The 17,938-nt window shown below is 29.6% G+C and overlaps 3 protein-coding genes across 3 annotated transcripts; 2 read left to right on the top strand and 1 right to left on the bottom strand.

Annotated features, from left to right (window-relative positions):
• Positions 133–693, top strand: LOC109332587 (ethylene-responsive transcription factor ERF021-like). The gene has a single exon (XM_019567564.1). The coding sequence runs from the start codon at positions 133–135 to the stop codon at positions 685–687; it is 555 nt and encodes a 184-aa protein (XP_019423109.1). The 3' UTR covers positions 688–693.
• LOC109333164 (peptidyl-prolyl cis-trans isomerase FKBP53) lies at positions 1,692–6,556 on the top strand. Its single transcript, XM_019568485.1, has 11 exons — positions 1,692–1,826; positions 1,909–1,982; positions 2,392–2,627; positions 2,770–2,903; positions 3,643–4,027; positions 4,210–4,404; positions 4,880–5,123; positions 5,243–5,330; positions 5,413–5,454; positions 5,538–5,586; positions 6,242–6,556. Exons 1-11 carry the CDS (start codon positions 1,814–1,816, stop codon positions 6,321–6,323), a joined length of 1,542 nt encoding a protein of 513 aa, XP_019424030.1. The 5' UTR covers positions 1,692–1,813; the 3' UTR covers positions 6,324–6,556.
• LOC109332586 (mannan endo-1,4-beta-mannosidase 5-like) lies at positions 8,187–12,522 on the bottom strand. Its single transcript, XM_019567563.1, has 5 exons — positions 12,190–12,522; positions 11,592–11,786; positions 9,492–9,611; positions 8,758–8,963; positions 8,187–8,553 (listed from the first exon to the last, which is right to left on the bottom strand). The coding sequence occupies exons 1-5, from the start codon at positions 12,520–12,522 to the stop codon at positions 8,187–8,189; spliced, it is 1,221 nt and encodes a 406-aa protein (XP_019423108.1).

The raw sequence follows: 17,938 nt of genomic DNA, 5'->3' as shown, positions 1-17,938 counted from the left end.
GTAGTGCAGCAGCAACGAGGAAGCAGAGTTGAGTTAGGACTTATGAGGATGATTATAAAGTAGCCACGTTTGAATCCACTTCTATAAATACCAATATCTTCCATACACTATCTTTCACAACACAACCCTTCTATGGGTTCAAACTCAACCCAAACCGGTGCTGCTACTTCTACATTCAGAGGAGTACGCAAGAGAAAATGGGGTAAATGGGTATCTGAAATCCGTGAACCTGGCACCAAAACCAGAATCTGGTTAGGTAGCTTTGACACACCTCAAATGGCTGCATCTGCATACGATGTTGCAGCATTGCATTTCAGAGGCCGAGAAGCCAAACTCAACTTCCCTCATCTCTCCACAACGCTTCCTCTCCCTCTTAGCAACAATGCTCATCACATTCGCATGGCGGCGCATGAGGCTGCTCTCAGACACACGGCGGAGCATGGTGGTGGTGCTTGTGGTGGTTCTTCTACTTCGGTTGGAAGAGTGAGACTTTCACCTAGTCAGATTCAAGCTATCAATGACTCGCCACTTGATTCACCTAACATGTGGATGCAAATGCCAGATACTTTCATGGTTGATCATCATCATTCTATGATGTTTGTAAATGATTATGATTATGATTATGCGCAGTTTGAAGTGGAGAATGAGTGGGAGATTATGCACAATAATTCTCTATGGGATCCTTAGGTCAAGGGTAACGCATCACAATACCATAATTATTTAATGCAATTGTAGTACAGATATGGCATGCATTACTTCTACCATCTTATTTTCTGTCTCGAGCTAATCATATATTACCACGTGAATAAAAAAAATTAAAATAAAAAATAACATTTTAATTGGCTCAAGGTAAACAATGATGCATCATTTAAGACATGTAATCTCTATCTAAGATCTCCAATTAATTTGTGCTAATAATATTAGAAAAGTAGTAAGAGGTGGTAAATGAATAAGTCATTGTTTCCTATAATTAATGTTATAGAGGTGGGGTGCAGCCTATGGAGAAGAAAGATATGGATGACAGATGGAGAAATGAAATATTAGTGAAATTCCATTTGGTTGAGGGAAAGCCATTTGTATTGAGAAGTTAGTATTTTGAAGGGTCCCATTCATGTAACTATCAGAGTAGGTGCTTTATAGGTAGATTTTATCAACACTTTATTCTATAGTGTGTGAAGTATATTTACTTTGTGTACTAAATGTGGCACAAACTAGTTTATTGGCTGTGTTTTATAAGCTGTGGAATAATATCGTGTGATTTATGTTATCATAACTATTCATTCAATAAATTTACCTCATCTATTGGAAATCAATTTCTCAAGTATACTAAGTTCAAATAAAATAAAAAGACATTAATTTAGTGATGTAAAAATATACTCGATTCTTAATAGATTAAAATGTTAAATATTTATCTCCTCATACTAGAAGATAATTTATCTGATATAGTTCGTAAAAGTATGATACATGTATTGTTTAGTTTTAGAAATATTTGGATAAAAAATAAATAAATATGACATATGTCATGATTTTAGTGACCAAAGGAGATAACTTATTTCTTTATACTATAAGATATTTTATTCTCTTTTTATGTTTGATTCAAGAGTTCAGTTTTGGGCCTTTTTCTATTTGTTGGGCTTATGAACAAAATGACCAAATTATTTGAGGGATATTATTATAGGTGGTCGTTTCATCGAATTAGTTGTCGTATTGAGACTAGGGTTACGCCCCTTAAACCCAAAACGACATCCACTGGTAGGGTTTATAGTGAACCTTGCCTCTGCGTGAGACATTGCATTTTCATTTGGCGTTAACAATGGGATTCTGGGGTTAGTTTCTTTTTTCCTTCTACTTCTATAACTTGATACATTTTGAGGATCACTGTTTATTAATTTTGATTTTTGATTTTAGGGATTGAAGTGAAACCTGGAAAACCAATTCCTTATCATGCTGATAATGTGCAAGGAAAGCTTCACGTCACTCAGGTATCTTCATTCTTAATTTCAACTTCTAGTACAGATTCTTCGATGCCTTTTGTTTTGTTATATTGAATTTCACTGTTATTACACTTATTTGATTTCCAACCATTTAAATTTTCTTCAATTTTACTGGTTTTTAGGTTTGAAACTTAATTGCCATGTAAGTTTTAGTGTTACTCTTTATGATATGTTTATAGCTGATAATAATTTAGATGAGTCAGGTCATGTCACAGTTGATTCTGGAACTTGCCTACCTAAGAATCATTGGATTTTAGAATAATTTTTTAATTTGAATATGGTCACATTTTGTGATACAACTTTAGGAATTTCAAGTTTGTTCTATTAGCTGTTGATATTTATTCAGATAAAATTTTGGAGTAACTAATTTCATTCTGTTTCTTTTATTAAAATTCAGGCTACTCTAGGCACGGGTTCATCAGTGGAGAAAAGCATTCTTCAGTGCTCTTCTGGACACAAAAGTGCAGTTTTCTTATGTTCATTGCTGCCGAATAAGATTGAGTCATGCCCTTTGAATCTTGAGTTTGATGATGACGACTTAGTTGCATTCTCAGTGATTGGTCCACGAAGCATCCATCTTTCTGGTTATTTTGTGGCCGATGATGGGGATGACCTTAGGGATGACTATGAATAGTATCCTTTTGAACAACTTCCATTTGCTGATTTATTTGCATTGCATTGCATTTCAAGTTTTGTTCATACAGTTTTATGGAAATAGAATACTTTGTCACATTTCTTTTATAGTCATGTTCCATTTTCCTACTACATGTGAAAGTGATTCATTTGGTGAGGATGTGGAGGGAACTGAGACTGAGGAGTCTTCTGAATATGATTCTGAAGATGGATTTGACTTCATTGATGGTAGTGATGTTGACATATACCGATCTTCGTCTCTCCCAAATAGTGGAGGTATTTTTATTATATTATGTTTCTGCTCTTTTTTTACGTTTCTTTTTTCCTTATTATTATGTATTTTTTTTACTTGATACTTGCATGGCACTTCTATGCATTCAAAGATATGTAAATATTAAATTTATATAACAACCAAGCCTTAGTCCCACTTGGTGGGGCTGACTACATGAATCGAATGACGCCATAATACATAGCATTTATCTCTAGAAATAAGAATAACCTCCATTCAATCTATTCTCCTTACTGGGACTTCTAATGATCCCATGTCCACACCACCTAAGACACGATTTTACCATATTTTCTTGTATAGGATATACCCGACCTTTCTCCCTAATGTAACCATTGCTTGATATCTTCTATGGTTTGCTCTTGAGGTTTATCTTCACCTGTAAAAATGTAGAATCATTCTAGCAATCAAGAGACTTCGCAACTTGTTTTGTACACACATGTTAATAATATGTAGTAGTCTATGTGCTTTAATATACTATCATATATATCATTTTCATTATACTTACAAATTTTATCAATAGTTGCTGTCTGACATAATAGCAATCATTCTATAATGCTGCATCCACCTGATTATTATGTACTCTTATTCATTCCTGGTGCATGAATGTAGCATAGAAAACTGAAATGCAAGGAAAATATAAGTGCAACTCTACTGCTTCGTAGCTCACAAGAAATGTCAATTGGAATCAACATAACTTATATATGTTTTATTTTACATTTCTAATAGTTGTAATTGAGGAAATAGTGGACGAAGATAAACCTGACGCCGGAGATGATCCAGCTAAGCAATCAAAGAAAAAGAAGCAGGCAGCTCGGTTGAAAGAGAAAGACAACAAAAGTTCTCAGCTTCCAATTGTTGTTGGGGATGAAACTGTCCCCCCGAATCTGGAAAGTGAACATGATGTTGAGGAAAGTGAAGATGAAGATGGTTTTCCAATTTCTGCATCACAGAAAAGTAAATTTGACAACCCAAAGGAAGAAGCTGAAACGAAAGAAGGACATGCACCTAAGAAAACTGACAAGACCAGTAAGAAGGGAAAACAGGTTGATCAATCTGCTGGTTTAAAACGAAAAGTTGAAAGTGCTGATGATGATGTGCAGCGTCAAGATGGGTGAGATAGATCTGACCTATTAGTAACTCATGATAATGGATTTGAGTAATTGAGTCTGACATTTTGTCTGACCTAGTTCTTTTTTAGATTGGGATAAAGCAAAATATAAGAAGTTATTTCTTGTCTTTTGTCTGTCTAACTGTGCTGAAGTCTGAGCTGAATGTTTCTGATAATGATTGCAGGAAAAAGAAGAATAAAAAAGATAAGTTGAAAAAACATGGTGAAGGGGGAAGTGCTCATGTGGCTGGTAGTATTAATGAGGCTATTGTTACTACTCCAGATGAAAAGCATTCTGAGGAGGTTAGAACTACACTGAACACTAACAATGCTTCTGAGGCAAAGGATGGGCAGCAAGATGGAAATCTATCTAATAAGGAGTAAGAATTTCCTTCTGAATAACTAAAATATCAGTTACATTTCACAGGGCTTTTGGTGTTACAGAGTATCTATGGTTGATTGAACTATTTAATATACAATACTGCCTCCATTTTTCTGCTCTGATATTGGTATGCAAATCCAATTTGTGCTTTTTTTTGTCAACTAAATCCTCCTCATAACACTTTGTGAACTGGACTCAAAATTCTATTAGAAATTAGACCTTGAAAATGTGATTTTCCTTCTCTCTTTATGTTTTTATTTTCAATAAATCAGAATTCATTTCTCTAAGATGTTCTTTTCTTTTTAATTTTTTACCAAGTGAATCATTTTCTATTGAACATTATTATTTTTGCTTGAGAGTCGAGACACTAATGCTTGGAAATTTAGGAGGCGAGATTTCCTCTGTTGTTTATTGCACTCTTCAGATTATATACTGTGATGCTAACTATTTACGTTTGTGCTATTTGTGGGTAGGCTCCTTGTTGAGAAGAAAAATAAGAAGAAAAAGAAGAAAAAGGCCAAAGAGTCTGAAGGAGATGCTACTGCAAATGAAATTGCTACCGCTGTTGAAAATAAAGATTTATCTACCTCGGAGAAAAAAGGGAAGAAAAATACTGAAGACATACCATCTCAAGTAAGATCCTTTCCGAATGGGTTGGTTATTGAGGAGCTATCTATGGGTAAACCAGATGGCAAACGGGCTACTCCTGGAAAGAAGGTTACACATCATCAACTAATTTTTAATAGCTTGTTTAACTTAGCTTACCTAGGAGTAATTTTGTTTAACCTATGTTCCAATGCCGTTTCTTTTAACAGAGACATAACGTTTGATTTCAGGTCAGTGTTAAATACATTGGCAAGCTGAGAAAGGATGGGAAAATATTCGACTCAAACGTGGGAAGAGCACCGTTTAAATTCCGCCTTGGTATATACTGTGTTGACTTATTGACTTCGCTGAAATTTAACTTTTTATATTTTCCCTTATCTATTTTCTTTTGTGTTTACAGGTGTAGGACAAGTCATCAAGGGGTGGGAAGTTGGGGTCAATGGTAATATATAGTCTGATAAGATTTTTTGCAGTCTACTGGTTTTCTGAATTCTTATTGTAGTTTTCTCTTCATTTTTTTTCCAGGGATGCGAATTGGTGATAAAAGAAGAATCACAGTTCCGCCATCTATGGGGTATGGAATTACTCAATGTTTTATATTCTTTGTTATTTCTGAATGGTCTGGGTGCGACTAAATTTAATTTAATTATCTGGTGTTTTCTTTTGTGTGATGGCTCGAGATTGGTTGAGGATCGTTTGTTTAGGCTTCAGAAAAAAATGATTTCTTTAGAAATGTTTTTGGTAAAGTTATTTATGTGTAAGGGTCCTATTTTTGGCTGAAGTGATTTATGTAAATGGGTCCTGTATCCTAAGGGCATTATTTAAGGAATCCTCAAATACAAAGTTTTATTGGAAAACACAACTTTTGAATTTTCAATGTATTGAATATGTGAATCTCCAATGCTCATTTTCTATATTCGGTTCCTTTACCAATGTCTTGAGGCCTCTGGTTAACACAAACTCTGGTATTTGGCTTCGAACCTGAAAAGCTCTTTTACTGATTTCTATTAGAAAAAAAAAAAACGTTTTCCCCAAGAAGATAGCAAACTCTGTTAATTTGAAAATCTGTTTTTTTTCTTCAAGGAGCCTAACCAATAGGCATAAAAATGTAAAAGTGATCATTATAAATAAATAAAAACCATCTATTTTTGAGGAACAAGGCTATTTGGTTTTACTGTTGAAAAACTCTCTTTTTGTTTGTACTAAGTGGTTTGTTTCATGTAACACAGATATGGAGACAAACGTGCTGGGACTATACCACCAAATTCGTGGCTTGTATTTGATGTGGAGTTGGTTAATGTTGATGGCTGACTTCAACTTTTACTATCCTTCTTTCAGTTTTCTGTGGCTCCCTGTTTCATCTGTGAAATTGTTTAGTTCATGGTAGGAAATTGTCAACCTCACAATACACTCACAATCTTTGGTCATCTTGAGACTTTGTTGTGGAGAACAAGTTTTATGGGAAAAAAATTTTGGATTGAATTTGAGAGTTACAACCTTTACAATTATAAACATGAAATTATATTCTTGATTAATTTTCATCATATATGAAGTTTAAATTGCCATATCATTGCTTTTCTTCCGAAGAAAAGCATAAAGTTCTATATTTTTTTCTTTTGATTATTACAAGTAAAAGATAGCTGGTGTATGAAATGGCTGGCACTAAAGGATCAGAGTAACTAGATGTGCTAAAGAATTAAAATAGCCTTTTGAAAATACTTATGCTGCATTCTTCAATTATTCTACTGTAGTAGTTAATATATTTATTGGTAATGTTGTTCATCTAGAAACATATTTTTTGGTACACTTTTTATGTGGAAATGTGATTTGGTACATATACTTTTTTTCTTTCTAATTGGTGGTTGCTGCCAAGTTAGGATAGGAAGAATGAGAGTGGTGAGAAATAGAAAAAGATATATACACTAACCGTGTCAGAGATTTTTATATGTACTTACTGTGTGATAAATATCTACATTGTCAGTACATAGATATTATACTTTTTAAAAATAACTCTAGTTCAAGATGGGTCCAATAATTTGTTTGAAGAATAACTGCTTCACAAATAACATATAGATAGATGGTTCATGTAAAATTGAAATAAAATTGTGAAATGTGTAAACAATATCAATGCTACATGATTTTGGTCATTTTTGGTTTTGTTGCACTATATAGCATTATTGGTATGCATTTGAGCTATATGGTAGTTACATGGTATTAGGCAACCTGAATTTTCAGCTGATTGGAATTTGCTTCATTTGATGTTCATATATTGTTTTGTAAATCTTCTCTTTTTGTATATTTGGGTTCTGTTGAGCATGGTGTGGACCAAGAGTTGTTAACCAAAAATATGTTCTAGGCATATCTGTATTAATTGTTTAGCTTTGATTGTTACTTCAGTACCAGGATATAATATATATAAATGACCAAAATTCTTTTGTATCAAATAGATACACTCAAATTGAAGTTCAGTGAGGTGGTTTGAAGTGGGAAAATGAACCTAAGTTTTGTACATGGTTATCTGAAACTCTTCAATCTTTTCCATTATTTGAAGGCTAAACACACCCTGCTAGAAACTCAATTCTATATTGTACAGATATGAAAATTACAATGGGATACTATCCATGAAAAGAGTTTGGTAGCTTAATAGTAGCGGCTCATGGGTAAAGTGATTATTTATTCATGAGGTCACAAGATTGAGTCGCGGAAGGCTCTCCTTTGTAGGGAATAAAATACTATAGAAGTATTTAAGTTAATGGGTGACACACTCACTATATTCATAGATCTGTAAAGTTACATGTCAGAACTAGGATGTTACACTATTCATCAAAAGACTTTGGGCAATCTTGCATAACTACAGGAAAATGTTAATCTAATATTATACATTCACAATTATTGGTCATCTTGAGACTTTGTTTTAGAGCAAAAAAGAGTATCATCATTATGAGCAACAATACTATTTTTTTCCCAAGTATTGAAAACAACAATGTATATCTTTCACAACATTTGATCAACATAAAAGATCATGGATGTGGTCAAATGATGGATGCAAAAGTTTGATTTGCTATGAATAAAGGGATACCATAACATTTTATTTCATTTATTATTGTTCTCCTTTTTTGTGTTCTAAGAAAGAACTACTCAAGCTCCACTTGAATTAGGGTAATGACTCTAATTTTATGTGGCCACTGGGTGCTTCAATGCAACCATTCTAGTAGATTGGTCACGAATAATTTTAGTTGTAGAAGGACTTTGAGACAAAACAATCTCATACCCATCACCATATGATTCCATACCTTCACTCATAATTTGCCAAACCATAGCCCCTCCCAATCCTCCATTACTATTCTTTGCAATCTCATAGATGTATGAATAAACATCACTCATCAATGAATCTCTAGATTCAACATTATTTCCTTTTATATTTCTTCCAAATTCTTCAACAATTAATGGCTTCTTCACAATTGTCATGGAATCATTCATGTGACTATCAATCCACCTTTGTAGAAAAACAATTCGTTCTTTATCACTTTTCCCTTGGACCCTGATGCAATTACATCAAAAATAATACAATTTTTTCTAGTCAGTTTTTTCATACCATGAGTAAAAGGGTTTATAACTATATATCCTAATAAATCAACATCTATTTCTCTTTCTCTATTATCCAAAAAAACACATGTTTTAAAACATAATATCAGTAAAAAGTTTACGATGATTCTATCACACTATGTTATATATACTGACTCACCAATTATCAGGATATGCATGTATAGTTGTAAAGTCAATTTCTTTAACAAGATGGTTTTTGATGAATTCTGTTCCAACAGTGTAATTTCCTGGGTTGTATTGTTTTCTATCAGGAGTTTCATTTCCATAAAACCCTTCCATCCCTATTGACAACAAGTGTTTCTTATCAATTGATTTTACATAAGCTGCCATCTCCTCAATCCATCCCTGTCCAATTCACCATGAATGCACATAATAAATTGTTAAAATGGTCTAATATTCTTATTTGTAAAAGTAAGTATTATTTTATAATGCACTAACAAAGTGATCAAAATATTAATATTTTTATAACCCTAAACCTAAAGTCTCATTTCTCTGAAAACTTGTTATGGATGGACAACAAGAAAAAAACATTTATGGAAGACTCTTTGGTTTGCTACAATTTGAACTATTTGGCATGTTCGGAACAAAGTGATTTTGGAGAACTTGAGATTTTGCTAAGATAAGATGATGGAATTCATTTTAATTCATTCTTGGAGTCTTTTCAATGCACGCTTTACTTTCTTCTCTTATTCTATAGTGGACTGAATAAACAATCCTTCAAAATGTCTTCTTTTTTGTTAATCGTAGAGATTTAGTAGATATGAGTACCACTTGTTATCCTAAGTTTTTTTTTATCTCTCTTTTAATAAAAATCTTTATTGCTGATAAAAAAAAAGAGGATTTGGTGGGCTATGTATAATTCATGGAACTTACCTGCAACAATTTGGCATTCTGGTATTCACTGCGTGGTTCATTCATAAGCTCCCATGCCATGATTGTGGGGTCCTCCTGGTATTCTATTTTGGTGATTGTATTTGCCCTTGTCAATACTTTCTGTCAACGAAAGATACACATTATTCTACAATTATATACTACACTTTTAAACCTAATTTACATGCATTTGCCATGATATGTAGATGGTGAATAATTATGATTTATATATAAAAATCAGCATAGTAAATAAGTGGTAATAATAATGCAAATGAAATCTGAGAGATTATTGCGACTTTGAATCGTGGAGTATTTAGAGAAGAGGGGTTTATTGATATGCACAATGATATATCAGGTCAAGGACCAACATGATTTCTTGATTTAGAATTCTAGTTTTCATTAACAAAAAAAAAAGGAAAATCTTTATCACGCTAATTATTTTTTGTTAAAACAAAATTTCATGTCTATTTTTTAATCATTTGCCAAAATAGCCTATACTCTAAAATGTGAAATTACTATACTCTAAAATGTGAAATTAAAGATATGTTTGGTTTCAATAAATAATTTTTTATTTCTATTTTTTGTTTTTATTAAAAATAAATTTTATTTTTATGATTACGTTTCCTCAAAACATATTTGATATTATCATTTCTAAAACTCTTCACCCTAAACTTTACAAATAAAAATAATTATTCTTGCAAATTATTCAATTCTAAAATTTAAATAATCAAACCATTAATTTTATAGAATGTGTTTATATTTGGTAGATGCATCTTCTTTCCAAATGTATTTTATATCAGCAATACATTGAAACCTTTAATTAATAAATTTGGTTATTAGTTACTACAAAAACGTATGGAAGGTTATTAGGACTATCATGCATTAGTAAATGCTCTCCAAAAAGTTGAAGTTAAAATTAATTAATAATATACAAATGCTTTATGTTGTAGCAACTTCAACGAACCACAATTTTTATCCTAAAGTCATATATTAATTGTCATACTTATCATCAAACTATTTCAATAATATCATTAAGATCAATAAAGAAAAGTTGCTATATTGAGAGGGCAATAAATAAATTATATTATGAAGATGTATCATCATTTGGATGAATGAAATACTCAATACTTGATTTTGGCATTTCGTTGATTAGTGAAGAGAGTAGTTGAATCACATGACTATGGAGAATGCAAACCAGGTCAACTAGGGTTATGTAAGAATCTGAGAACCTCGAACATGTTGTGGACATGTCTATGAGGTATATTCTTGGTTCTCACTATAGCTTGGAACAAAGGAGCAAGGAAAGTTATTGTGGAAAGTAGTGATCCTCAAGTGGCTATCCTCTAGTTACTAAGGGTTGTGATAGCATTCACCCTTATGCTTAGGTGGTGAAAATAATCTCAAGTTAGTTGGAAAGAGACTAAACTATTCAGTTTACTCATATACATTGGAAAGCTAATCAGGTGGCAGACTTTATGGTGAATATGACTCACTCTCTTCTAATCAACACTCATGAGATGGATATTTCTTTTCCTAATTGTAGGGGTGTGCTTTTCTTTGATTGTACGAACATGTTTTTGCTTAGAAATGTTCTAGTGAAATTTCTTTGGGGATTTTCCTCCCCTAAGCACAAAAATAATATAAAAATTTGATATCATTTGACAAAATACTCAAATTTAATACACATCAAAAATTGAATTAAAAAATGAAGAAGTACAAGTGAAAAAGAAGAGTAATAAATAAGGCCATAGTTGAAAAATAAAGTTTAAATATTTCTTAAGTTTCCAAAACCTTAAAAGATTTAGAATAACATAAAAAAATTAAAACATAAGGAACAAATGGGTAATAAAAATGTTAAAAATTTAAAAAATTATCAATCTTTTGTTACCAAAAATGTTGAAAATGATCTTTCTTATTTATAGAATTTCTAGGAATGGAGATATGTTTTCTGAAATAGAAAAATAAAAACAATAATAAAAACATGATTTCAGTATCTTTTTCCGATTTCATTTAAATGGAAATAGAAATAGGGAAAGAAAAAATCCTAAATATTTCACTTTTCAGAATAACATAATTAAGAGTTTTAATCAAAAATTGTTTCACCTTGACATGATTCATGTAATACCCTCTGATAACTGCATTTGTGTAAAAGTCATCATCATTCGTAATTTTTATACCAGCATTCCTAGCCCATTGCACATACTGAGGCCTCCCTCCAAGATCTTTATAATTGTTAATTAAACTCATAATTAATTTTATATTATACTTCCCTGCTTCAGAAACCACAAAATCAAGTGCCTGCAAAATACAAAGTCATAATAATTAATAAGATCACACGCTATGGAGGCATAATATAAGGGATATATAACATAATTGTCACATAAAATGTGTCACAACATGACACACATACTGTTAAAAAAAAACTAAACTAAACTTCCATCTTTCATTATCAATCTTAGTGTATAGATGAGTTGGTATGGGATATTCTTGCTCAAACAGAAATATCCAGTTCGAATTTAAATCTTTAAATATTTGTTAAGGATATATAAAACTTCATTATCTTTGTGGAATCGACATTTATATAAAAAAAATGTTCAATTGACTAGACAAAATGTATATATGGCTAGAATTGACACATTTTATGAGACAAGTATCTAGTAATGTTGAGAAAATTTAGAAGATGTAAGGTTGTAAAATAAACCTGGAAAACATTCTCATTATATACACCAGGAGAAGTTTGTAGTGCTAATGGATTACTACCATCATAGTATGCCATAGTGCGACAAACATTAAGACCAGCTTCTGAAGCCTCAGCAAATACTTTTGAAATTTTTGACATTTCTGATTTATCAGAAGCCGCAACAATCATCATCCAATAAGAGTTGAAACCATTGAACACAAATGAAGAACCATTGAATACAAATTGAGTATTCCTAGTTTCAACAAATTGATTGGAAACTTGAGATTCACCTACAAATATCAAACTAAGGAAAAACAGACCCCATACACAATTATTCTTCCTAATCCTAGCCATTGTAGTAGAAAAACTCTATAGACTTGATGCTGTAAATTGTATTGAGTCACAGTCATATTTATATAAAAATATGTAAGTGTAATATTTATGTATTGTTAATGTAAAAATTTATACATAGAAAGTACATCATTCCTCATCATTTATATTTTTTTTAAAAGTCAATAATAATAAATACGAATGATATAATGACAATGTCTAAAATTCATGTAATATCGGTCAAAATATATAGCCATTAGTTTGTTTCCTTGATCAGGATTTATTTGGTGTATAAGATACAAACAAAAACTAATCAAATATTTTTGTTTTCATTTTTCATAATTATTTTTCCTTGTTTATTATTACATATAGTTCGTATCTAATAGATATTATTCTGAAAAGGAAATAACTGAAGGAAAAAACAGTAAATATGCTTAGCAATTGTGGTAGTATTAAAAATGAATGCAATACTATATGAGATTGAATATCTATAAGAAAATAATCATCATATAATAAAAATAAAATATTGTATTAGATCATTATGATAAAATAAGATTAGAAATGAATGAATTAGAGAGATAACTAGATTAGCTCCTATTGCACAAAAGAAGATAGAAATACATTCTAAGATAGGTGATTTAGACATATGTTATATGGCAGAAGTATCGATAAAAGTATATCAAATGAAAGTTAATCTAATTCCTAAAGGAAAAGAGGTTAAAAAACATAGATGAAACAATTAGGAAAAATTTATAGACCATGATTTGTCAATTCTATGAATATAATTTATGAAAAAAATATCATGATAGTGTTTGATTTACATACCCGTCCTTTCTTAATGGAATTAATATGTTTGATTATTTTTTTTTTTCTATGAAATTTTGAAATGTGCCATTATATCTGAAAAAAGTATATATATATATATATATATATATATATATATATATATATATTTTACTTTGTCTAATTAATATTTGGCCGATTCTATAGTTTGTTATTCAATTTCTTGTTGAGTCAAATTCTTATTAATTCGAGTCAAAGGAATGGCACATTGCCCAATGATTTTCATATAAAGGAGATGACATGTATAAATATCTTAGAACATTTCTAGCAAATAAACAATTTTATTTGGGTCTCATACATTATTCTATAAGGACAAATATCATTCTTATTCTTATTCGGTTCCTATAAGAACAACTGTAATTGTTCTTATTTAAGAACAAAAGTTAAAAAATAAAAATTATACAATATAGAATAGAATAAAAATATTCTTATTCTATTAAGAACAACCACTATGGTTGTTCTTATAAAAAAATCAACTTTTATTCAAAAAATTCTTAAATAATATATTTTTTTATTTGACTATATGTCTTTTACCATAACAAAATTTGAATATAAATCTTCCATTACCATTACTTTATGTTAATATTCTTGTCACTTAATGAAAAATAGTGACCTCATTACTTTAAGTTAGTATTCTTGTTAAGAGTGGTTGTTCTTATAAGAAAATCAACTTTTATTCATTCTTAAATAATATTTTTTAATTGACTTGATTTGATTATATGTTGTATACCATAATAAATTTTGAATAATCTTATTACCATTACTTTATCTCACTGATAAAAAATAATCACCTCATTAACAACTTTGACTTATTTTTTTACGATATGATTATTCTTATTGAAAACAAATATAACGACTTAGAATAATAGCGAGTTTAGAAAAAATTTATTCAACAATGCAAATTGAATTGCGTAGTTGGAATTTTTTTTTCTTTTCTATGGTTATTTCTCCAAGTATATGTTGGGTAGATGTAGAATTCACATCATTTATATTTTAAAGGCTGAGATTTTAAATTATAACTTAATAAAAGTATCACATTCCTTTTCCTCATGTTATAGAATTGAACTCTTCAATATCTAAGAGATTCTGGACTAAAAAGATGTTTATATAAGACTTCAAATTCTTAATTAACTTATTTCTATTTTTATAATATTTGGCTTTAATTATTTTCCATTATTCATTATTATTTCTGATGGTAAAAGGTAGAGGGAGGTATCATGTTTTTAAGTTTTTTTTAAGTTTTTCCTTATTATTATTTCAATAATTTTCATTAATATTATATGTGAACATCTTATTTTGTATCGTCCATTTTTTAATAAAAATAACAAGAATATAAATGTGTATAAAAATATTATTTTTATTAAAAAATATACTATGCAAAATTAGGTGTTCATTATAATATTAATGAAAAATAGAACAATAATAATAAGGAAAAACTTCGAAAATATGAAAATGCTATATATTCCTCCACCTTTTGGCAGGAGAAACAATAATGAATAACCAAAAAAATAAAGCCAAACACTATATAATATAATTAAGTTAAGTAAGAATATGAAAAAAGAGTAAAAGTTTTGGACTTGGATTCTCTCGTGTACTAAAGAGTCAGTATTGAAAGAGAATGTGACACGTTGTAAAAAAGAAATCAATTATTGATCATGATTTTATATTATTTTCAATAAAAAAAAGTCATCCTCACTTTCATGTATTAGAGTAGTGTTGTTAGAATTGGACCGGACCGGACGGTTCAATCGGTTTGCCGGCTGACCGGACTTGAAAATGACTCTGATTTGCAGTCTTAACCGAATGAGAGTTGGACTGCTTTGAACTGCGAAAAATCCGGTTCGACTGTGTTAAACCTGGTTAAACCGGATTAATCTAGGAAGTAAACCGAACGACTCACTTAAAAATAAAAAAATGGAACATTACTCTAATATTTTTTTACTACGGTCTAAAAAAGATAAAGAGAAATTACTTGAATATAATTATATATAATTATTAATTATATAAAGTTTTACATTTATATATAACTATATATTTATAGATAAAAATTATTAATTATGTACGAAAACATCTGGTCAGACTGGACGGTTTAACCGATTAAACCTAATATACGGAACCTCTCCCGATTTGACATTCATCTCGGGTTTCACACCATAGAGAAGTTGAACTCAAAAGTCTTATACATATATCTTCTTACTTGCAAATCATGATACTTATTTTAAGATTCAATATGGCTCCACTGCAAAGTGTCAATGATTGCATTAGCAACGTTTACTTATGTTTTGATGAAGACAATGAATTAGTTAAAGCTTGAAGATGGTTCAACAATCAACATGCCTAGGGCTCAAGTGATGATTTATTAGACTTATGTTATAATTCTTTATTATCTTTTTAGAAGTCTAAGATACTTGCCATAGATATTGAGTCTAGGTTAGATAAACCTAGATGTGAGTCTCACAAGACTTAATAAAGTAATTAATCCACTAAAATGAGACATCATCTAGAAATATGTGATAATTAGGTTCATGCGTTTATATACATTGGTTTTATGTATTAAATATATTATATTTTGGAAATCATGTATTGCATGAGCATATATCATATAAGTAGTTTACTATGCATTAACAACTAATTTTATATTGTTTTATTGATTAAAGTAACTCATTAATGTTTTCCTAATATCATTTTTGAAAGATATCATGTTGTGACACTACTATTAGTTAAATATAATTCTTAATAAACGAGAAAAATAAAAATATATATAAACTTTGATTGAATAAATAATAACAATAATGAAATTATTAATGTTTTTTAATCAATAATAAGTACAAAATTAGACAAATATTTATTTTTCTCAACTACTAAAAATAAAAAATAGAAAATCATATCAATGATGGAGGAAGAACCAAGAATATTCGTGTTTTTTGCCCAACTCATCATATGGAGGTTAGCGATACGCTACTTCTATTTCTGTAATTTCTATAATAAATAAAATATACTCAGCCAACTAAACATTTTCTACATATAATTAGGTAGTCTTGATTTTCTATTACTCATGAAGATATATGGACAAAATATAATATTGTTAGATACAAAAATAAAGTAAATAAGTTATTTCTTATATAAATAGTCAAACAATCATAGCGTATAAAATAGTCCATGCAACTATTGAGGGTACTGTCTAGTACGGGCGGACGAGGTGTTGATATTTTTTAGAGTTCATAATTGAGCTCTGAGTCCAAATCTCTAAATTAAAGACCAATGTGTGATGACAATAGATAGAAAGAGAACTTTCTACATTTTGATTGCAAAAAAATATTAAAATTCTAATAAGTCGTGCAACCAGAGTTCTATAAAAAATCGAGGCCATACATTATAGGTCTGTATAATATTTTTCTTCTTAATTTACTATTTTACATTATTATTATGGTAGAATATGTTTATTTAATTCTTTTTCATTGTTTTTTATCCTAAATATTTTCATGATTTTTTGTTGTCATTTTTTCTTTCTATTTTATCTATCTTTTGAGTTTATCCTTCAACAAGTATGAATACATTCTTCCATTTTTTATATTTGGGGTGTAGATAACATGAAACAATAATAGAGGAAATATATGTAAGAATGTCATTTACATAATATACTTTTTAGAATTTACCTTTTTTTCTTCTTCTCATTGATAATGCTTGAATTTTTTTTTCTTTTAAACGCAATATATAACTATATTCCTTGTAAAAGTGCATTTAAACCATTTTTAAAACTACAGTATGTTGAACTAATGTGAATATAATGCAATATTTTATTGGACTTTTTTCCTCATAATCTTCTCACATTGAAGTATTGGACTCTTTAATATTGAGGAAAAAAATTGAGAAAAAAGTGTGTCGTTATTTTTTATGGTGTGATTATATTGGTTATTTTTTTACATAATTTTATATATACAATTTATAATATTTATCATCGAATATATATTTGACTGAAAGTTACATACATTTTTTATATATACATTCTTATTCACCATAATATTGTTCTAATTTTTATTAATTCATGATCAAGGTTAAAAATTAATATAGAAGAAAATATAAAATTGAATATCAATATTTAAAAATAATATGATACATAACTATAATATGGTGTTTGGTAAGAGATTAAGTGAGAAGTGAGATGACTTAAACAAATTAAGGGTAAAATGAGATTTGATATTTCAATAGAAAAATAAGTTAAGTTTAAAATAAACAACCATAGTGGAGGATCTTCCATTTTTTGGCTTTTTACCATAAAAATAAATCTAGATAAGATCTCAAACATACTCATGTTACAACTTGAAGCTTATATTTTAAAAATAAGTAAAACTACCATCTTTAATCTATACCAAAGAAGTAGTGTCTCTCTCTACAATATCATATCAAAGATGAAGAAATGATTGTGAATATAATATTGTTAGACACAAAATAAAAACAATTTTTTATTTTGTAAATAATCAAATAACTACATGGTATTGATGAGTGTGAAATTATGTTACATTTAACTTACATGCTAGAATATAATTAAGATTTTAGGATTGTTTTTAGCTTTTATTTCTATTTATTCAGGTTGAGC

The sequence above is a fragment of the Lupinus angustifolius genome, chromosome LG18 (assembly GCF_001865875.1).
Source record: "Lupinus angustifolius cultivar Tanjil chromosome LG18, LupAngTanjil_v1.0, whole genome shotgun sequence".
NCBI classification, from domain to species: domain Eukaryota; kingdom Viridiplantae; phylum Streptophyta; class Magnoliopsida; order Fabales; family Fabaceae; genus Lupinus; species Lupinus angustifolius.
Note: the sequence above shows the minus strand (reverse complement) of the source record. Positions and strands in the feature narration are given on the sequence as shown.